This window comes from Canis lupus, chromosome 3, assembly GCF_011100685.1.
Source record: "Canis lupus familiaris isolate Mischka breed German Shepherd chromosome 3, alternate assembly UU_Cfam_GSD_1.0, whole genome shotgun sequence".
In the NCBI taxonomy this organism is placed as follows: Eukaryota; Metazoa; Chordata; class Mammalia; order Carnivora; family Canidae; genus Canis; species Canis lupus.
This window is the reverse complement of record NC_049224.1, coordinates 87667697-87690408: the sequence shown is the minus strand read 5'-3', so window position 1 is coordinate 87690408 and position 22712 is coordinate 87667697. Positions and strand designations below refer to the sequence as shown.

Below are 22712 nucleotides of genomic sequence, written 5' to 3'. Positions count from 1 at the left end.
GGAATGAAAGAAAGATGCTAAGAAGGAAGTATTAATATTAGTCTATATGTTCAGAATTCAGTTTGACAAAATATAGTTCTAAAGCCCTAAATCAGTTTTAGAGCAAAACTACAATTTTTTTTTTTTTTTTTGGTCCTCACATGCAGTTATACTACTTTTATTCAGCCATAGTGCTTCTTTCTCCACTTCTAGAGCCAGAGAACCAGAACCTAGTCTTTATTTGATATTTCTATCTGGGGCACCAGCTACTTTCTTTGAGGGCTATTCTTCATTGACTATAGTTTTTAGAGATGAGCTATTTCTATAGACAAATAGATCCATATTCTTATGGACTAAAAAACAGTGATAGTTATTCCAAAGTGTGTACTTCAGGCCTATACATAAGGGCCTAAGATGGGAGATGTTTTCTCCTGGGGCTCTACTCTTGTGCCCTATGGGATTTCTGGGATCAAAGAGCCACCATTCAGGCTTATAACCATATCCAAGAGAGTGGAGTGACATTACTCAAGAGTGTTGAGAGCTCCTAGAGTTCTCAAGAAGGGAAAACACTCCAGAGGACTAGCCCAGACATGTGACCAAGAGCCAAATAAAGAATTCTTTAAGAAATATTGGGCATCAGAGGTGAAGTGTAGTAGCAGCAGCTGAGACAATGGAGAAGCTTTGGGGAAATGTCAGAGAGTAAGTGGCCAATGGAAAGTGATGAGGAATCTCAGGTCTGAATGGATGGAAACTTGGACTCACCAGGTTGGGACTGGAAGCAGAGACTGGTTTCCCATGGAATAGGGACAGGCAGCAGTATAGTAACAGGGATTCAGGTGTTGGGTGTGGATCTGAAATCAATACTCATCGAAGTTTTGGTTGAAGATGCTATGATTCTAATACCAGATGGTAATAGCGAGATCAGAGTCTTATCAAGATCATATTAAGATGACTTCTTTTTCGTTTGTTCATTCCTTCCTTCTTTCCTCTTTCTTCCATATATCGTTCCCTCCTTCTCTTTTTCATTCCTACAACAAGTGTTTATTTAGCTTCTACTATGTGCTAAGTACTGTTCTCAGGATTGGGCATACTGAAAACAATAGAGGTCCCTTTTTCTCATGGGATTTTCAGTCTTCTGGGGAAGATAGACAATAAAAAAATAAATAAATACATGAATAAGACCTTTTCACTTAGTGATAAGGGCCACAGAGAAAATAGTAGAGGATTATATGAGAGAATGGTGTAGTTGGGAACAAATCTTTAAATTGGGGCATCAGAAAAGATAGCTTATGGAGATGAATTTAAATTAAGCCTGTTAACAATAAAGAGTCATACAGTGAGGACCTAGAGGAGTGATCCAGGCAGAATGAAAGTCAGGGTAAAAGGCATAAAATGGAAAATTGCTCAGCACATTTCAAGAAGAGAAAGAAGCCCAATGTGTCTTGGGCAGCGGAGGTGGAAGACAGCAAGGAGAAGGCAGAGAGGAGTCAGCCAGGTCCCAGATCATATAGAGCCTTAAAGGTCATATAAGGACGTCAAATTTTGCACTAGGTCACATAGGAAACCATTGAGTGGAGGAGTTAAATCAGGAAAGACATAAGCTAAATTGATTTTTCAAAGATTTACAATTTCTGGCTAAATTGTGTGCAAGAGTTGTGGCAGGTAACCAGTAAGGAAGCTACTGTGGGTAGTGCAGAGGGATAGAGAGAGGTGGGTGGAGGCAGAGCCAGTTACAGATTGGCAGTGGGAGAGAATAAGGCAAAAGAGAATCAAGCACGACTTCTAGGTGCTTGACGGGAAGATTTAGATAGACGGTGCCCTTTGCTAGGACTAGAGAAGCTGGTGGGGGGGAGTTTTGTGGAACGGGTTAAAAATCAAGAGTTCTATTTTATACATGTTAAATGGTATTTATTTAAAATTTTAAAATTAGTTTTTAAATTTCAAATTTAAAACTCATAAATTTAAAATGTACCATTTTAACCATTTTCAGGCATACAGGTAAGTGGGATTGAGTACATTCATGTTGCGCAACCATCACTTGCATCGTCTCTACAACTTCTTCATCTCCCCAAAACCAAAACTGTGCCCCAAACTCCCCATTGCCTCCGCTCCTCCATCTCTGGTAACTATGATCCTACTTTGGCTCTGTGAATTTGACATTCTACGTACCTCTTCTAAGTCGAATCATACAATACGCGTCTTCTATGTTTAGCTTATTTCACTTAGCATAGTGCCTTCAAGGTTCATCCATATCGTAGAACGTATCAAGACTTTATTCCATTTTAAAACCAAATAGTATTCCGTTGTAGGCATCTGGCACATTTTGTTTAGCCATTCATCTAGTGATGGACATTTGGGTTATTTCCATCTTTTGACTATTGTGACTAATCCTGCTTTGAACAATATTGTACAAATATATATGTTAAAATTTAAAATGTCATTTTGACTGAAAGGGGAGCAGTTAATTAGTCAACTATATAGAGATTTTGCAGCTAAGGGAGATGCCAGAGCTGGACATATAAATTTTGGAGTCATTGTATGATATTTGACCGGGGGCCTCATGACCTAAATTGGGTGATGGCCCTCAATTCTCTCCAGAATTTTAGTGAACTAGGCTGAATCATATGGCGTAGTCTTTTGCCTAGGATGAGATAGGTTAGAGGTAGTCTAAAGCCCAGGGTTAAAACAAGCCGAAAAGGCCAAAATTTTTCCTAAACCCACTTTAGGATCTCTGAACTTATCCTTCTAATAAGATAAAAACCAGCACAACTATATCAAACCCTAGGAGATAGGGCCAAAACAACAGATAGTAGGAGAAGGTACTTTCCCCCTGCCGTCCCTCCCCGCCCTCACCTGAACCTGCCTCTGTCTTGGGCCTATGCAAACCAAGAAGCTCTGGGCCTATTGACAAGTAGGAAGAAGAGAGACTCAATAAAGTATGTGCCTTGGCAAAGTGTGTTCCAAGGGGAAAGAACCCCTGCCATCTTAACCACTCTGACGTCAAGAGTGCATGAAAGAGAGATGCCTACCGATGCAGGTCACAACTTCATAATCTGACCCTCTTTAAAACTATCATCCCAGCAAGACCTGAACCAATTACTGTGCTCTAAATTAAGTGCTACTCTTTCTCGCTAGGGGCAAGTTTTTTGGTTTTGATCCTGAATTTTTCCTGTAGTGACAGAAGGGGATTCGGAAAAGGGGGAGAAGCCTTGAGAATTTTCCCAACATCAGAAGCACTAGATTTTTGCTCTTAGGGTATTGATGTTATAGGTGCTTCCCTACATCCACTCACTTTATGCTTTTCACATGGTCTGCCTATGTGCTTCTCCTAGTGGCTTTGACCCTTGCATATCACCGACAGTCTTAGATTTACAATCTTTCCATGCTATTCTGATAGAAGGACTGTGGGCTTTGAAGTCAGACAGGCTTCGTGTCCATTTCCAAATTCTCTCCCTTTAGCTGTGTGACTGGTCAAATTACACTCACAGAAAGTGTCATCTATGGTTGCATCGGGTCAAGGATATGGAATATTTCTGGCCCTCCTCCTCCTCAATTTCCCTTTCCAGCTTATTTTTAAATGTTGGAATACCATAAGCCTTGCATAAATATCTTTTCTTCCTCTTTTGAATTGAGTTCGACAACCATGATTTCTGTGACCTCCTCTACATGATGACTCTGAAATTTACATTTCCATTCCAGACTCTACTTTGAGCTTTTTCAAAAATTTTTTTTAAACTTTTATTTATTTATGATAGGCACACAGTGAGAGAGAGAGAGAGGCAGAGACAAAGGCAGAGGGAGAAGCAGGCTCCATGCACTGGGAGCCCGACGTGGGATTCGATCCCGGGTCTCCAGGACCGCGCCCTGGGCCAAAGGCAGGCGCCAAACCGCTGTGCCACCCAGGGATCCCTACTTTGAGCTTTTTCAACTCTTCATTTGGAGATCAAAAAAAAAAAAAAAAAAAAGAAGCCTAAAGTTATCATAACCAAAGCATGATTCATTATCTTCTATGCCTTTCTCCCAAAACTTCTCTATGCCTAGTATTCCCTAACTCAGAGACTGATAATGATATCCATTAAATTGTGTTATCTTTGCTTCCTTATCTCCTTCACTACTGATCTCCAGTGAATTGTTCTATCCAGTTGATTTTATCCAAATATCTATTTAATCCATCTGATCCTCTCTTGTCTTCACTTATACCACCCCAGACCAAGCTCCCATCATCTCCCTCATGATTTACTGCAATCACTCCTAAATACTGTCCTGGATTCCCTTCTTGGTACACTTAAATTTATTCTCTACAGAGGTCACAGTAATCTTTTAAAAATGCAAATTAGCTAAAGTTACTCCCTTGCTTAAACTCCCTCAATGACTTTTAATGTGGTTGGGATAAAGATCAAAATCCTTAAAATCTTTAGAAGGACCCGCATGTCCCCTGCCTTATGTCTCTCTCCACAAGTCTTTTTTTTCCCCCCTTATGCTTTTTTGAGATATAATAAAAACATAGCCTTGTGTAAGTTTAAGGTGTGTAGTGTATTTATTTGATACATTTATACATGTGAAATGATTCCCACTGTAGCATTACCTAACACCCTCCATCACCTCCTATATCTATCCTTTTTTTGTGATGGTACCATGTAAAATCTACTCTCATAGCAACCGTCAAGTCTGTTATATAGTATGATCATCAAACTGTTAACTATAGACACCAAACAGTACATTAGATCCCCAGAACTTATTAATCTTATAACTGAAAGTTTGTACCCTTTGAACAACCTCTCCCCATTTCCCTCAGCCCCAGCCCTTGGTAACCACCATTCTACTCTCCATTTCTATGAGTTCTTGGTAAGTCTTTATTATCCACTGAACCGCCTTGTTGGAGTTCCTTAAATATGCCGTGAACTTTCCCATGTCTGATTTTTCACATACATGGTTCATTTTTCCTGGGTTGCTCTTGCCTGTGTTCATCTAGCTAAGTGGACATCTGTCATGTTTTCTGGCTGCCTAGTGCTTGTAGAACACCCTTGCTACATTTGAAGAGTGTCCAGGTTTAGGAGTTTTGCCTAGCCGAAGTAGAGAATGACATTCCTCAGGTTTTGTCAGAGCAAAGGCACACACATGTGATCTAGGCTCTGCCAATCAGACTTATCCATGTGAGAATACAACCTGAAGGTGAACAACTTGAGAAAGGTAGAACCTGTTGTGCTGGTGAGGACAGCGGCATAGGCAATCAGCTTTTATAAGGTCCAGCTTCTGCTTCAGAAGTGGCGGCTGCTGTGCTTGCAGGAAAGTTGGGCCTGGGCAGCCATGAGCTGCAGGACTTAGTGCCTGTTGGGTCGTTGACAGTTAAGGAAAAAAAAAAAAAAAAAAAAAAAACAGTTAAGGAAGCTTCTTCCATCCACCAGTTCTGTGTCGTGCTTTTGGGCACTGGTCCTGAAAGCTTTGTTTGAGCCTACTTCTCCAACTTGACCCTTCTATGCTTCATCAATCAAGGTCAGCTTCTGTTACAATTAAGAGAGAACCTGGCTGATGGCAATAGGTAACCCCAATGAATGCTGAGCTTTCAGCTCTAGTTTGCTCCAGGGAACTGCCCACCTTTTGTTCTCCCACCCTTCCTGACTGGACCAGATCTTCCATTGCAGCATGAGTCAGGACACGGTATAGCGCTGTGGCTCTGCACACAGCCTCTGTTGTTATCTTGCTTGGGTTCCAACTCCAGTTCTCTCACTTACTGCATGAATTTCGTAAATGTTACCTCACTTCTCTGTGCATCAATTCCCTTCCCTGTAAAATGGGAACAATGATAATATCTAACTCCCAGGTTTACAGGTAAAGAGGAAACGAGTGAAAGCATACACGAAATGCTTGGATCAGTACCTAAATGCTCAATAAATGTGAGCTGCTATGCCGTTCTTTCTCACAGCTCCCATGTCTTTCCTTCCATAATACTCTTCACAGATTGCAATTAAAGGCTCACAGGGTGGTAATTGGATTAAGATATGTCTTCCAGTCTTCCACATGCGCTGTTAAGCTCTACAAAAAGAGGGGTTGTTTATTTTGCTCTCCATTATATTCCCAATTGCTAGCGCAATATGTATTTATTTAATAAGTGTAGGGTGGATGTTGTCTCAGGATCTGGGAAAGGCTGAGTGATGCAGTCCCCCTCCCAGCACACCGAGCGAGACAGGGAGCCTTCAGTAGCACCTGGAGCTCCCAGCAGCCTCACCCTAAGGTCCTTGTCCTTAGTGATTTATTCTTCGTGACCGACAGCTGACCCTTTCCTACAGAGCACAAGCCCTGGCCCAGATGCTGCTCTTTCCCTTGACGCCCTGATTTCTCTGGTTCTCAGCACTGAGCATTTTTTGCTGACTCTACCCTCTGAAAGCTGTTTGAAGCCAGATGGGAGGCAGAGAGAAAACAGGTTTCATTCATCGCCCTTACAGACACTGAGAGGAGTAACAACAACCATACCGGCGAGTAGAATATGTTGTGTTTAGTATAAACTTGGTATCATTCATAGAGCTTTATATGTATTAATTTATTTAATACTGCAGCCATAGGGAAAAGATACTATTGCCCCCATTTTACAGAAGGGGAAAGTAAACCCCAGAAGGAAAGTAAGAAAGGGAGAAAGGAAGAGGGGAAAGAGAAGGAAACGGGGAAGGAAGGAAGGTTTTCTGGTAGAAGAGAGTTTCACGTGCTCAGAACTTTGGTTTTCATAGGAGCTTCTCTATTTTTTAAATTTTTTTTTTTATTGGAGCTCAATTTGCCAACATTTAGCATAATACCCAGTGCTCATCCTGCCAAGTGCCCCCCTCAGTGCCCATCACCCAGTCAGCTTCTCTATTTCACAGAGGTAACTGTGAAAGTAATATCGATGAAGACATTATAGAAGGGGACACTGAATGGGCACCTCCTCTCAGATCAGCTTTATAATTAAGTAAAAATACATATTTTTATACCTTTCAACTGCTTGCTATTTGCAAGGTCCCCTCCCCCCCAATCTAATGTATGTAATAGGAACAATACAGATAATTAAGAAATCTTTACAGCTTATTTCTGGTTAATTGGCATTTTCCTATAAAATATTTAAAACTTAGCCTTTGGTTTTCAGACTGTTTTCAGAGAGTCATAGATTTTGCTACTAGAAGTTCCCATGTACAGGGGGGCCTCCTGTGTTGGGATTATTTGGACATTTTCACAGATGCTGTCCAGCCACTGATACTCACCTGGAGTTGGGGTGGGGGGAATTATTGTGCATTTTCTATGTTTAGATCTTCCTGATGTCGTTCTATTTTATTTTATTTTATTTTCCAAAGATACGGAAAGGCAGTTGGTGTGCCAGTTCCCTTGCAGGCACTGCTACCCAGCTAAAGCTGTCCTCCAATTGTAATGCTCTGTGCAATTCAACCAAGCTCAGAGAAACACATTTGCAAGGTTGGTGTGTGGGGCAATTGCCAGAAAATCTGCTTCAAACTGTGTCCTGGGAAGGATTTCTTTCTCTTTGACAGGCCTTGAGGAAAGATTCTCACAAGCCCTCAGCAAAATCAGGTGGGTGGTTTGGGACTTGGAGCCCAGTTGGCAACTACTCTACAGGAGTATGGTGCATGATCTGTGGCTGCTGTAACAAATTACTACAAACTTGGTGGCTCAAAACAACAGAAATTTATTGTCTCACAGTTCTGGAGGCCAAAAATCTGAAATTAAAGTGCCAGCAGGATTGCTTCCTTCTGGAGGCTCTGAGAGAGAAGCTATGCCATGCCTGTCTACGAGTTTCTGGTGGCTGTCTTGGCATGCCTTGGCTTACAGACATATCACTCCAATCTCTGCCTCTCTTCACGTTGCCTTCTTCCCTGCGTGTCTTCTCCCCTTTTCTTCTCTTCTAAGGACATTGGTCATTGCATTTAGGACTCACATTATCTGGGATGATCTCATCTTGAGATTTTTTTTTTTTAAGTTTTATTTAACTAATCTCCATAGTCATTGTGGGGCTCCAACTCATGACCTGGATATCAAGAGTCAGATGCTCTTTGGACTGAGGTAGCCAGGCGCCCCTCTTATCTTGAGATCCTTAACTGTATTTGCAAAGTCCCTTTTTCCAAATAAGGGCACAGTCACAAGTTTTGGATGGACAGATCTTTACAGGGAGCCACCAATCAAGCAATTACACTCGGTGAATTGAAAAGATTTCTCATGATCCATTGGGGTAATATGAGGCTTTGATTAAACAGTGGATGACAGGCATGTGGCATTCCTGAGCTTGCAGGCTTCCCACCTTCATCTGTCCATGGTCCCCTATTTCTGAAAGGTGGTGAAGCCTGGCCTGCTGTGTCTCTTGGCCTAGGGCTTCTCTGGCTATGAGTGTTAACAGGCTAAGGAAGTTGTCTACATTTATAACCTCAAGAGAGATGCCTTTGTGTTCAAAACGTTGCAGTAGACTCTTGGAGCTTATCCTAGGCTTAGTAGTCTCAAACTTGAGTATAAAAATCACTCAGGTCGTTTATTAAAAAAAAAGAAATTCTCCGATCTCAATCTAGTTTGCTAAGAGCTGCCATAACAAAATGCCACAGATCGGGTGGCTTAAACAACGGTGATTTATTTTCTTGAAGTTCTGGAAGCTAGAAGTGTAAGATTGAGGGGTCAGCAAGTTTGGTTTCTCCTGAGGTTTCTCTCTTTGCCTTTCAGATAACCAATTTCTCACTATGTCCTCACTGGTCTTTCTTCTGGGTGCACACACAGCTCTGGTGACTTCCGTCTTCTTAGAAGGACACCCTTCCATTGGATTAGGGTCTGCCCTAACAACTTACTACCTCTTAAAAGACTTGATGTCCAAATAAAGTCATATGCTGAGGTGCTAGGGAATGGGTCTTCAACATATGTATTGGGTGGGCCGTAATTTAGCTCATAACACAACCCAAGAGATTCTGGTCTTAGTAGATTTGGAGTGAGGCTAATACACTTTTTTTTTTTTTTTCAGATATACCCTGGGTAATTCCCAGTGGTTCGGTGGTCAGAGTCAACACTTTGAGAAACAGTGCCCTGCTGGATTAGTAATCATATTGATGTTTTTTTGGCTCCATGTCTTTATATCAGCCTGATTCTTCTATATACAACATATTCAACAATAAGTTAATGCAAATAGAAAATACTCCATGACCCTCAGAGACACCCCTAAGACTGCTCTACAACTCCTGTGTTTGTCTTTGATCCATTCCCCTTCCATTTCAGTGACTGAATCTGAGCTTGTTTTGCATCCTGCCTTTTGTACTTGTTATATTACATTGACTTAGCCACATGCTACTTAAGGATTTTGACTCAAACCCACTCTTTTAGGTTTTCTTTTTTTTTTTTTTTTTCCATATCTGGGATTGGATTTGCTGCTCAAAAAGTAAATCCCATGATGCACTGGCTCAACTAACATCTCACAAGCTCAAGAGCTTAGACACCTGAAACTCAGTGCCGTAGGGTTCTCAGGGCTGCTTCTCAGGACTCAGAGAGGCAGGAAGCCAGGCAAGGCCTTCAAGCAAGATGTCACCCTAGAGAAAAGAAAGGAATTTTCTAACTGATGTAAAGAGCTCTGTCCTCAGATTTATATAGTCTGTGCCTCTCCCTTCGTCCTTATACTTTCTTAGACTAAAAGGTTTGTCCTCATGACTCCTCTTCCTCTTTTACATTGTCGCAGATGCTCACTTAAACCCAGTTTCAACTTCATCGAAATATCTGGGTTGTTGGGGAGAGGGCACATCAAAGTATAGTTTAACTTTGGATTCCGTATTCTGCTAATAGAGGGGCCAGAGAGGAAGATGATAGAAACCCACATGGGTGAGATACTGTGCTGGGGCCATGCTTATCCCACTTAATCTTTACAGCAGCCCTATGAGGAGCTATGACTGTCCCCATTGCACTCAGGAGAAACTCCAAGCTCCATCAACTACTAACTGCTGCATCTGGGATTCTAAGTGTTAGTTTCCTTTCCCAAATATGCCACATCACTTTTTTTTAAAGATTTTATTTATTTATTCATGAGAGAGAGAGAGAGAGAGAGAGAGAGGCAGAGACACAGGCAGAGAGTGCAAAAGGCAGTAGCAGGCTCCATTCAGGGAGCCTGACATGGGACTTGATCCTGGGTCTCCAGGGTCACGCCCTGGGCTTAAGGCGGCGCTAAACCACTGAGCCACCCGGGCTGCCCAACCACATCATTTTTAATAGATTCCTGAACCTTGAAGATATTTCAGTTTATCTCTATGATATAAACATAATGACATGGATATTTTAGAGTCTGTCTGACACTTCTAATAACTGAGCTCTTGTGGGTTTGTGTACGGTGTCTATTGATTTTGCTGATTTTCTAATTGTCATCGTTTTTCCCATGACTTTCTGGTTATATTTGTTTTAAGATTTTATTCATTTGAGAGAGAAAGAGAGAGAGAGCAGATGTCTGTGTGTAGGTTGTGGGGGGAAGGAGGGGCAGAGGGAGAGGGAGAAGCAAACTCCCCACTGAATGTGGAGCCTGCCATGGGGCTCGATCCCAGGACCTTGAGATCATGACCTGAACCAAAGTCAGATGCTTAACTGACTGAGCCACCAGATGCCCCTGTTTCTGTTTGTTGATTCTGCCAATTTTCTAATTATCACTGTTTTCCCATGCCTTTCTGGTTATAATTAATTATGTGCTGATTATACCTAAAAATATTTGTGGTAATAATTGAAGGGTTGGAATAGAGGTATCTCCTCCCAAAATATATTTGAATGTTGTACCCTTCAGGGGTACTATCAATCTGAGATCACCTCTATCCAAGATCCAGACTTGACATTTTCTTTCTTTTTTTTTTTTTTTTAACATTTTATTTATTTATTTGACAGAGCACATGTAGGGAAAGGACAGAGGGAGAGAGAGAAGCAGGCTCCCCACTGAGCAGGGAGCCTGGTGTGGGACTTGATCCTAGGACCCTGGGATCATGACCTGAGCCAAATGCAGATGCCCAACTGAGCCACCCAGGTGCCCCTAGATTTGACATTTTCTGAGCCAAAAATGACCTGAGACTTTCTAATGACTGGTTTGTTTCTGGCTCACCCTTCCCCTGAGGGATTAGTCTTTTGGGGTCTTAGTTTCCTCTGTGTGGGGTCTCAGATTTCCTTCTCTGTATCTCTGGGCTTTGACACTTGACCCCACCCTAGAAAATTAGAAAAGATTCTGATTTCCTAAGATTGGAGAACTCCATGAAGTGAAAGCAGCTGCCGTGCCTATCAATTTTAATTTCTTCATCCTGCTCTGGCCTGGTAATTCTCTATGAAATTGTCAGCTTTTCATTGTTTTGAAGATTTGCTTTTAAAATTCTATCCAGCATGCTTACTTGTTTTCATTAGGAGGGCTTGCTCAAATAACGTAGCCTGCCATTACTGGAACACGGAAATCGAGATGCTAATATTTTTCCTTCTCACTCTTTCCCGGGGCTTTATCTCTGTCATTTTTCTTCTGTGGGGGGCTGCCTTTTGCACTGTCTGGAACCTTTCTACTGGTTCTCACCACGGTGGCCTGGGTCTGTGGATTAGCTGATTGACAGCTGAACAGTTGTGCCACATTCAGGGATGTCTTATAAAGTCTTAGGTAATCTTGAAAACAAAGACTATCTCTGTTTATAAACTGTTGGGAAATCCCACTGAAGCTGAGGGCCCAATTTTTAGCCGTGATGAACACGGGCATAATCACGGCGCTTCATAAACCAGTAATTTAAGAAGATTGTGCCCAGTAGCATGAGATAATGAGCTTCTAAGATAGGTGTGTGTGTGTGTGTGTGTGTGTGTGTGTGTGTGTGTAGTTAAGAATTTGGTTTTGCCCAAATAATGGCTTGGCCTTTGCCCTCAGCTTTTGGGAGGAAACCTGTGCCATGCGTGACTGAATGTCCTTGTTTAGGGTGGGGGGCTAGTAACATCAGAAAGACCAACCGTGTGATTGAAGTTGCGGGCGTTGGGTAACACAGTGTCACTTGACCTGGAGTCTGAGTTCATCTACAGGGACAGCCAATGAATCAAGCGTGACGATATAATGAAGTCCCAATAAAAACTCTGGACACTGAAGCTCAGGTGAGCAACTGATTGCCACTGCTCCGTGCATGTTGTCACATGTCCATCCCAGGCCTCCTAGGGGAGGGGAGGAGGGGGGCTTCCTGTTGGAGCCCTTGAGTCTCTGAACGATCCATCTCTTCTTCTGGCTGATGTTGACTTGTATCCTCTGCCGTAATGAACCACAACTGTGAGTATACAGGGTTCAGTGAATTCTATTGAGTTCTAGCAAATTATTGAAACTGAGGGTGGTTTGGGGAATCCCTTGAACTTGTAGTTGTGTCACAAATGAGGGCGGTCTGATGAAAGACCATTCCCTCAACCTTCTCAGTTTGGGTAAAACAGGGCAGTGTGTGCATGTATGTATATGTGTGTGTGCACGTGTGTTTAGTCCAATACTGGCACGGGGATCTCCTCGTTAGAACAGACTAAGACTTTAATGCATTAGCAAGTCTTAGGTATCTTTCTCTTTGCATCTTTTTATTCAGCTGCTGACTGTGAGGCCTTTTCCACCGGCTTTTTAAGTCCAAAACCAAACTTTGGCTCTGTGTGTTTGTCGTTTTATCCCGTGTGTGCTTTGTACCCATCCATAGTCCCTGTCAGTCTGTGTTTACTTTGCCAGCAATTCTGGTTTAAGAAAGAAAGTGAACTCACAGAAGTGATTTTTCCCTACTAAGATTTGGGACCTCATAAATCACACTGACAAGAAATGCGATGAGGGTCTCTTTCTGTTCTGGAGGAGATTGGAAGAGGAAAGGTATGCAGGGTCTAGCACGGTTTTGTAATTTTTCCCAGTGGTAGCACAATGAGGAGGATTCCAGCAGGCCAGCTCCTCAGCCCTAACCAGGTAATTCTCTATTTGAATGTTCCTACAATGAAAATGCAGAGACACCCACCAGTGTCACTCGGCAGTTTAGTACCTGCTGCTGAACTCCTGGCAGTTAACAATGAAATTGTCAGCGTTTCTCTTTTGTTCCCTTGCAAGCAGGCGAGGCACCGTTTTTATCCCCTGGTTGAGCACATGAATCAATCCTTTGTACATGTTCTGTGGGACTGTGCGTGTTTTCAGAAACTGTCTGGCTTTCTACCCGGCAGGCTTTCTTGTTGGGCAGTAGTTCTGCAGATGAGAAAAAAACTATGCAGATTCTCACATGTCCCCAGACTGAATTCTAAGGCAGTCGAAGGAGATGGTTATTTTCTGGCCTGGTATTTGGTTTAGGCTGTTTTAATTCTTAGGTGTAGGCCATGCAGAACTTAAATTAGTTATAAAATTATTTTATGATATTGATATTTTACAGTTGTGGTTGACAGAGATGGGAAGAGACACAAATGGCAATGTGGGTGAGGAGAAGAAGGAATACCTATAAATGTTTTTAATTCCTACAAAACTTGATGTGCTTGAATGTTATATATTTCATTTTTCAACCATACTTTATTTAAAAAAGAGCCAATCTAGCTTGGTGTATCTTGTCTCAACGCCATTCATAAGGTGCTCTCTTAGGTACAGCACTCTGCATGCCACTATGCACAAAGGTAGAGGGGTTAGGGGCCAATTAACTTCTCAGGAACCTTTTGTCTATGGAGTATCCATAGTCAAAAAAAAAAATTCCAAGATGATTCAGAGTGTATATATGTGTCATAGTTTATGGGTATAGTTCCTTTAAGAGACTCCCAAAATACAGATTTACAAAGAAAAAGGTAAAGTAGATCTTGCTTTGCCAATGCTAGAGCGATTGAGAGGGTTGAGAGCGATCCTTAATATCATTAAAATTTGTTATGTCATACGAATGTTCATTTTCACCCAACTTTAGGAATATGTCTATCATGTAAAGGAAACTTGCCTTTTTATTTAATTTCTGCAGTAGGAAATAGATATTAGTCCATCCCATAAATAGAAGTTAATTATTCTCATTTTGAAAGAAATATTCAGTGCAACAATTCATGCAACCTTGGAGGGCTTTTTTTTTTCCGAACTTGAAATATTAAATTAAAATACTAATTAATAAATACTAATGCTAAAATAATATTTGTTAAAGTATTTAAAATACTAAAAAGTGAGTTGAATTCCCTGACTAACATGATGGAAATAAGTGTAAAACTACTCAGAAAATTCTCCACATTTTGACATCTTACGGTGGGCTTTGTGGTATCCACAAATGAAATTATATAGAATATTGTATATGTGCATATGTGTATTTAGAGAAGAAATGGCCCATCGTTTTGGCTCTTGGAGGGTTTAAACACCACTCTGAGTTTAGATGTTGAGCAGAGGGGATGCCATAACATTTTTATGCCTACTTAGTCTAAGATACATGTACAACCAGAGTTGTGTGTTGATCCATTCCATTTTAAGGTTTTATTTCCAGAATTATAAGACATGTCTCCATTTGGTCATAGGAACACAAGGTAATAGCTGGGACTGCCTTAGCCCAGTTATTATCACCTCTTCCAACTTACTAGTGGACTTTCTGGATTGTTTAGAGGTTGCACTTAGAAGCTGAGCAGTGTCTTTTTTTTTTTTTTTTTTAAGGAATATTTTATTTTGTATTTATTTTTAAATTTTTGTTTTATTTAAATTCAGTTACTTAACATATAGTGTATTATCAGTTTCAGAGAGAGAGTTCACTGATTCATCAGTTGCATATAATGCCCAGTGCTCATTATATCATGTGCCCTCCTTCATACCCATCACCTAGTTACTCCATGCTGTCACCCACCTCTCCTCCAGCTACCCTGTTTGTTTCCTATACTTAAGAATCTCTTCTGGTTTGTCTCCCTCTCTACTCTTGTCTTATTTTATCTTTCCCTCCCTTTCCCTATAATCCTCTGTTTTCTTTCTTAAATTCCAAATGAGTGAAATATGATATTCGTCTTGCTCTGATTGACTTATTTTGCTTAGCATAATACCCTAGTTCCATCCATGTAATTGCAAATGGTAAGGTTCCATTTTTTTCATGGCTGAGTAATATTCTCGTGTGTGTGTGTGTGTGTGAATGTGTACACCATATCTTCTGTATCCTTTGGGGAGCAGGTCTCCCTTTAGATCACTGTATTTGTAGGCTTTGGGTGAATACCTAACAGTGCAATTACTGGGTCATGGGGTAGCTCTATTTTTCACTTTTCGAGGAACCTCCACACTGCTTTCCAGAGTCATTGTACCAGCTTGCATTCCCAACAATAGTGTAAGAGGGTTCTCCTTTCTCTGGATCCTCACCAACATTTATTGTTTCCTGACTTGGTAATTTTAGCCATTCTGACTGGTGTGAGGTGATATCTCATTGTGGCTTTCATTTGTATTTCCCTGATGCCAAGTGACATTGAACATTTTTCTATTGTCTGTTGACCATTTGTATGTCTTCTTTGGAGAAATAAATGTCTATTCATGTCTTCTGCCCATTTCTTAAACTAGATTATTTGCTTTTGAATGTTGAGTTTCTTTTTTTTTTTTTTTGAATGTTGAGTTTCATAAGTTTTTTTATAGAGCTTGGATACTAGCCCTTTATCTGATAAGATGTTTACCAATATATTCTCCATTCCTATAGGTTGTCTTTTGGTTATGTTGACCATTTCTTTTGCTTTGCAAAAGTTTTTTATCTCGATGAAATCCCAACGGTTCATTTTTGCTTTTGTTTCCCTTGCACTTGGAGACGTGTCTAGGAAGAAGTTGCTGTGGCCAAAGTCGAATAGGTTGCTACCTGTGTTCTCCTCTAGGATTTTGATGGATTCCTGTCTCATATTTGGGTCTTTCATCCATTTAGAGTTTATTTTTGTGTATGGTATGAGAAAATCATCCAGTTTAATTCTTCTACATGTGGTTGTCCAATTTCCCAAATACCATTTTTGAAGAGACTGTCTTTTTTCCATTGGATATTCTTTCCTGTTTTGTTGAGGATTAGTTGACCATAGAGTTGAGGGTCCATTTCTAGCTTTTCTATTATGTTCCACTGTGTGTTTGTTTTTGTGCCAGTACCATACTGGCTTGATTATTACAGCTTTTTAATATAGCTTGAAGTCCAGAATTGTGATGCCACCAGCTTTGGTTTTCTTTTTCAACATTTCTCTAGCTATGCAGGGTGTTTTCTGGTTCCATACAAATTTTAGGGTCATTTATTCCAGCTCTGTGAAAAATGACAATGGCATTTTGATAGGGATTGTGTTGAATGTGTAGATTGCTCTGGATAGCATGGAAATTTTAACAATATTTGTTCTTTCAATCCATGGCATAGAGTGTTTTCCACAATTTCTTTCATAAGTGTTCTACAGTGTTCAGAGTACAGATCCTTTACTTTGGTGAGGTTTATTCCTGGGTATTTTATGGGTTTTGGAACAACTGTAAATGGGACAGATTCCTTAATTTCTTTCTTCTGTCTCATTGTTAGTGTATAGAAATGCAACTGATTCCTGTGCATTGATTTTATATCCTGCTACTTTGCTGAATTCCTGTATGAGTTCTAGCAATTTTGGGGTGGAGTCATTTAGATTTTCCACATAAAGTATCATGACATCTGCAAAGAGTGAGAGCTGAGCAGTGTCCTTAATGAATAATTTTAGGTACCAGGGACAAACTGTGTGTGTGTGTATCTGTATTTCTTTGTATATGAAAAGTAATAGATATTGAAAAATATATTTATTGAGTAAATAATAGATGAATAAAACATATATCAAATGAAGGAATGACCAAATAATTAGAATGGAATGTAATTTAACTTCATGAATGGAACCTCTCCTTGGTTAAAAGAGAAAATTGGAAAAGAGCACTGAGAGGTTTTTTTCTATGATCCCTGCAAGAGAAAGATACTTGCAATAGTTGCCAGTGATTTTGTATGTTCACAAAAAGCCTTCCCAGAGATGATAACTTTCCTCCTTTTTTTTCCTCATTTCTTTTCTCTCATTAAAAAAAAAAAATCAGCTATCCAACTTGATAAAGTCAATCTTAAAATATATTGTGCATGGACTCTTCTGGATAACTTTGAGTGGAACTATGGTTACAGTAAACGGTTTGGTCTCTTCCATGTTGATTTTGAGGATCCTGCTAGACCTCGAGTGCCTTACACATCAGCCAAGGAATATGCCAAGATCATCCAAAACAATGGACTAGAGGAGCATCTATAAAGGATGGCTGGCCCATGTCTCCTGGAGAAGAAGCCTCTGGTTTTGGAAAGGAAGTCTGCTTTGGTGATCCTTTAGACAATCTCAAATTGCCTTTGTAATCATCTCCTGCCAGCTGATCCGTGATTATGAAGTCTGAATATGGAATGCCTGGGGATGTATTTAATGATGGCCTTTACTCTATTTGCATTTGGATCAATGAGGCTTTAAAAAAAAACAGAGTAGAAAACCACTGAAATTGATTTTTATATTAAGAAATCAAATGGATTTGGCAACTTCAATTTAAATCCTTAGAATTTTTCTAGAAAAAAATAATGCAAAATTTATAAAGATGGTTTGCTCATGATTTGCAGCTCTAACAGCAGGACCACTTATTATAAGAACACTTGTTTATGAGCCTAGTTTTTCTGGTTATGTCAGCTATTATTTGCTTTGTAGATCTATTTTCATGTGGTCCAAAAATTTTCTACTGTTTAGTATAAAAAAATCAGAATTAAAAGTTAGTAACATTATATAGTCATGCATTCTATTCAACAAAGGGATTAATTTATAACACATTTAACAACTGATTTGTTGATCTTTTGGCATATATTTTCTTTATGCATGAACAAGTACCTCTTTCTCTTGCCTGATGGATTATTTTTGAAAAATAATAAATTAATAAAACAAATTAGACTATGAATGGAAAAAAAAAAGTATTTGAGTTGATGTTTAGCAGAAACTGAACTCCTACTCCAGAATGACACCAAATGAAAGACAAAATAATAAACAGGGCATGTTTTCTACTTTTGGGTTTTTTTTTTTAAGTTTAGTATCTATAAGACCATTGATGGACACCCATGAGATATATACATGGATTGAATGACCTATGTGAGTATAAGATGTCTATACATGTCTGAGATGAATATGGGGATGGATTGGTGTTGGACATTTTACCTAGCTTCCTCAGTTGGGGTTAGTAGTAGTAGATATAGGGGTTCCTCTGGATGTAAGGTGTCCACACTGGCAAACCTTTCACATATATCAAATTTGGACTCTCATCTCCATATTTGAGTAGTATTTATGCAACATTCATTTGTGTATTGTGGTTGAAGCTAAGAGGTATTATCACCTCCATTTTGCAGACTGAGAAACTGAGGATGCACTGATGATGTGAACTGTCCTCAATTCACATCTGTATTTGTTGCCAGGACAAAGAATTTCTTTGGCATCAGTTCTGGGCTCTGTCCAGCACACTGTAGGTCCAGGTGCCACAGAGGACTTTTCTCCTTCTCTTGAAGAAAGGAAAACAAAGAAACAAAGGTGTAGGGTTGCCTATGCAGGAGGAAGTGGGGATGTGTTTTTCTGTGTTCTCTTTCTGTTTCCCTGAGGAAACTACCCATACTATGCCATTCTCATAAGGCTTTTGGCCCCACGCAGACACGATGTCATTTTTAAAAAACACTGTGGTCAATTTCTAGATAGTTTTCATGTTCATAATCAGGGAATTATTTACAGCATGGAGCACTGTGTTAGTAACTTTGGACAGAGTGGAAAAGAAATGGTCATAGTAGTTCAATAAACGTGGATGCACTGGGGAAAATTATATTAAGATTAAAATGGTATACATAGGAAATTCTATTACATCTTTGCCACTGTTTTGTTATTTTTATTGTTCAATGAGACATTATCTCACAATTTGTGTTCATTTAAAAAGCACATTTCCAAATCTTATTTCATTCCTTTCCTATCCAGCCTGTCTTTTTCATTTTTACCATGTATCTTATTTACAATTTATGTGCCCTCTTTATATTATCTTGCAAGACAACTGAGTTTTCCTTTTAATTAGGATTTTGTTTTGAATATTACTTATCCTACAGGGCATATTTACAAGTTTTACAACAATACAAATGAGCACTGTATTTTCGTTACCAAAACCAGAAAATTAATATTCGTGCTGTAAATAAAATGATCTGTCACATTTGGTCTACCAGGTGAAATAAGCATTGGAGCTGCAGCGTGCCGGGGCTTCCTCACAGTGCAGTGGCTCTCTGCAGCTCTCAGCTGGATTTCAAGGGCCAGCTCCTCATCCCAGAAACGGATCAAACCAAGGGTATTTCCTCAATTAGTCCTGTAAATTAGAATTGTCATAAATTTAGGGGAAGAAAAAAGTCTCTACCACCCCAAATCTAACAGCTCCTGTAGTATTTTAATTAATGTTATTTTTAATTGCTCGTATTAGCATTTGAAAACAAGATTGATTGGCTTTTGCCTGTCAAGGAAACAGAACTCAGATTCTTTAAATGGAAAAACAGAGGAGTTGTTAATTATACTTAAAAATCCATAGATACTGTACTTAGATGTCCTGAAGGTCATCTGAGGCTTGTAAAGGACGTGTTTTATGTCTGTTTTATCTAAGGAGAAACTTGGATATCATCATGATGGATTGGGTCTACTTGTATTTCTTTTTCTTGACCTTCCTTCCTTGCTTTATTTTTTATTTTTTTTAATTTTAAGAGAATGTGAACACATGTTATTAACATTCTGGGCATCACTTTTAAAGAACTGTGGTATTTTTTGGGGGGAGAGGATAGTTTTTATTTTAGGGTAAGTTATTTCTGAATTGCTAAGGACGTACAGAAAATAACAGAAGCCCATTTTCATTTTGATGTGTAGGGCTTTAGTTTTATAACTCCCTGTGAACACCAGCAGGAAATGTCCACCTAAGCCCTTTATTGAATGAGAAGGTACGAGTTCTCATTAAGAAACCCGTAAACTAAGAAGCTGGCAACCTTGGTATTTGGCAGTGGCATGCCAGTCAGGCTTTTGTGCTCTGGGAATTTGTGTTCGGCCGTAGCTTTTAATTATTTTTATGAACGAGGGAATAATGAATACATTTGTAATATATTGAAAAAATTCCCCAACACTGACTGACCAAAAAGTAGATTTATATGATAATCCTTAAACACCAATTCTATTGCTCAGTGCTAGGCAGAGAAAAAATAGAATACCGAGCTTCATTACTGAGAGAGCAGAATAAATCAAAGCTGATGGAATTAATACTGTTTAATTACTAGCAATACACCTTACCTGGAGAACACATATTCATCACGGATGACAATATTTTAGGCTCTAGTTGTCCTGGGAGGGATATAGTACTTAGCACAAAGCATGATGAGCCTTAAAGAATGAAATTAGAAGAAAATTTGACATAGAGACACTTTATGGTGGCCTTCATGAGGTGAGAATAAACCTTATTAATTGTGGCAGTGGTGAGATGGGGAGATGTTGTAGAAGTAGTGGGTTAGGGTCACGGGGAAGAGTGGTCCCTAATGGTGAGCGTTAATGAGTGTTTCTTGTAGAGGGTAAATGTGCTATTGTCCTAGGTTTTCCCAGCATCATCGGTGTCACCTGACACATGCCTGGCTTATGTGACCTTGCCTGAAAGGCCACTGGTACCTGGTATGAGGCAAATGTAATGTAATCATTGTCAATGCGGGTCCTGGAGCCAGTTCATCTGGATTTAAATCCTGGCTCTGACATTTACTAACCAAGCCACTTATTGACCGTCCCTGTGCCTCAGTTTTTCTATCTGTTATATGAGTTCCTTGTAAAACTCTTGCAAGACATAAGTAACCTGATAGATGTAACACATCGAGACAGTTCCCAGAACACAGTAAGGGCACAGTTAGTGTGAGCCATGGTTTTTAACTCTCCGACTTGTTCACACTGATCCTCCCACAATTTGTCAATTGCAGTTCAGGTTTTTCTTATTCTGGTTCTGCCTCCATGTCCTGTAGAGGTTTCTGCTCTGGTCAGTTGGGATTCACTGTCACTCCAATTTTCTCTTTCTCCAATTTTTGTGGCAGTGGTTTTCCTTGTGACCTCAATTCTGTGATTGATCTAAGAAGAATAGCTAATTTTCAGCTCATTCGGCTTTTTTCTTATTAGGAGAAGAGCAATAATTTCCAAGCTCCTTACATTGGGCCAGAAACAGGAACTTGCCATTATTTTTATAATCGTTAGAACTGAAATTAAAAAAAAAAAAAAAAAAAGAACTGAAGTTTTTCAGCAGCCCAATCAGTGCATATTTATCAAACTAAATTGCACGATAGGTTGTGGGAGTGCACAACTGCACCCAAGACAGGTCTTCTCCAAAGAAATTCAGTCTGGTTAGGAGACTAGAATGGAGACCTGAAGTGATAACAGATAATGGGAGGTGAATTGTCTAGACAGTAGGAGTAAGGTCAGCTCTCTGCTAGATGGGGTTGGGCAAATATGGCTTCATGGACAAAGGAAATAATATAATATTGAAAACAGGGGTGCTTGGCTGGTATAGTCGGAAGAGCATGCGACTCTTGATCTCGGGGTCCTGAGGTCAAGCCTCATGTTGGGTGTCAAGATTACTTATTTTTTTTAATAATAAATTTATTTTTTATTGGTGTTCAATTTGCCATCATACAGAATAACACCCAGTGCTCATCCCGTCAAGTGCCCCCCTCAGTGCCCGTCACCCATTCACCCCCACCTCCCCACCCTCCTCCCCTTCCACCACCCCTAGTTCGTTTTCCAGAGTTAGCAGTCTTTATGTTCTGTCTCCCTTTCTGATATTTCTCACACATTTCTTCTCCCTGCCCTTATATTCCCTTTCATTATTATTTATATTCCCCAAATGAATGAGAACATAGAATGTTTGTCCTTCTCCGATTGACTCACTTCACTCAGCATAATACCCTCCAGGTCTATCCACGTTGAAGCAAATGGTGGGTATTTGTCATTTCTAATGGCTGAGGAATATTCCATTGTATACATAGACCACATCTTCTTTATCCATCATCTTTCGATGGACACCGAGGCTCCTCCCACAGTTTGGCTATCGTGGCCATTGCTGCTAGAAACATCGGGGTGCAGGTGTCCCGGCGTTTCATTGCATCTGTATCAGTGCAATTGCTGGGTCGTAGGGCAGGTCTATTTTTAACTCTTTGAGGAACCTCCACACAGGTTTCCAGAGTGGCTGCACCAGGTCACATTCCCACCAACAGTGTAAGAGGGTTCCCTTTTCTCCACATCCTCTCCAATATTTGTGGTTTCCTGCCTTGTTAATTTTCCCCATTCTCACTGATGTGAGGTGGGATCTCATTGTGGTTTTGATTTGTATTTCCCTGATGGCAAGTGATGCAGAGCATTTTCTCATGTGCATGTTGGCCATGTCTATGTCTTCGTCTGTGAGATTTCTGTTCATGTCTTTTGCCCATTTCATGATTGGATTGTTTGTTTCTTTGGTGTTGAGTTTAATAAGTTCTTTATAGATCTTGGAAACTAGCCCTTTATCTGATATATATTTGCAAATATCTTCTCCTATTCTGTAGGTTGTCTTTTAGTTTTGTTGACTGTATCCTTAAAATGTTAAAAAATATTCTAAAAAATATAATAATATAAATAATGTAAGTAGAGATACAGAAGTGGAAAACATGAAGCCTTAGGCATGGGAAGTAGTGCCCAGGCCCATTCACCTGAGGGAAGGGAGTGGGAAGATTGGACGTGGACAGTCTGATGTTCTTGGTCTTGGTTTTCTCTTAGAA

At 40.0% G+C, this 22712-nt stretch overlaps 1 protein-coding gene across 1 annotated transcript in view; it reads left to right on the top strand.

The window, feature by feature from the left end:
- The window catches only part of GBA3 (glucosylceramidase beta 3), a 110596-nt gene extending 92682 nt beyond the window's left edge, over positions 1 to 17914 (top strand). The window contains exon 5 of the mRNA XM_038533574.1: positions 16952 to 17914. Coding sequence (XP_038389502.1) covers positions 16952 to 17154 — 203 coding nt within the window. The 3' untranslated portion in view covers positions 17155 to 17914. The remainder of the gene's footprint in view (positions 1 to 16951) is intronic.
- Positions 17915 to 22712: the final 4798 nt, after the last annotated feature.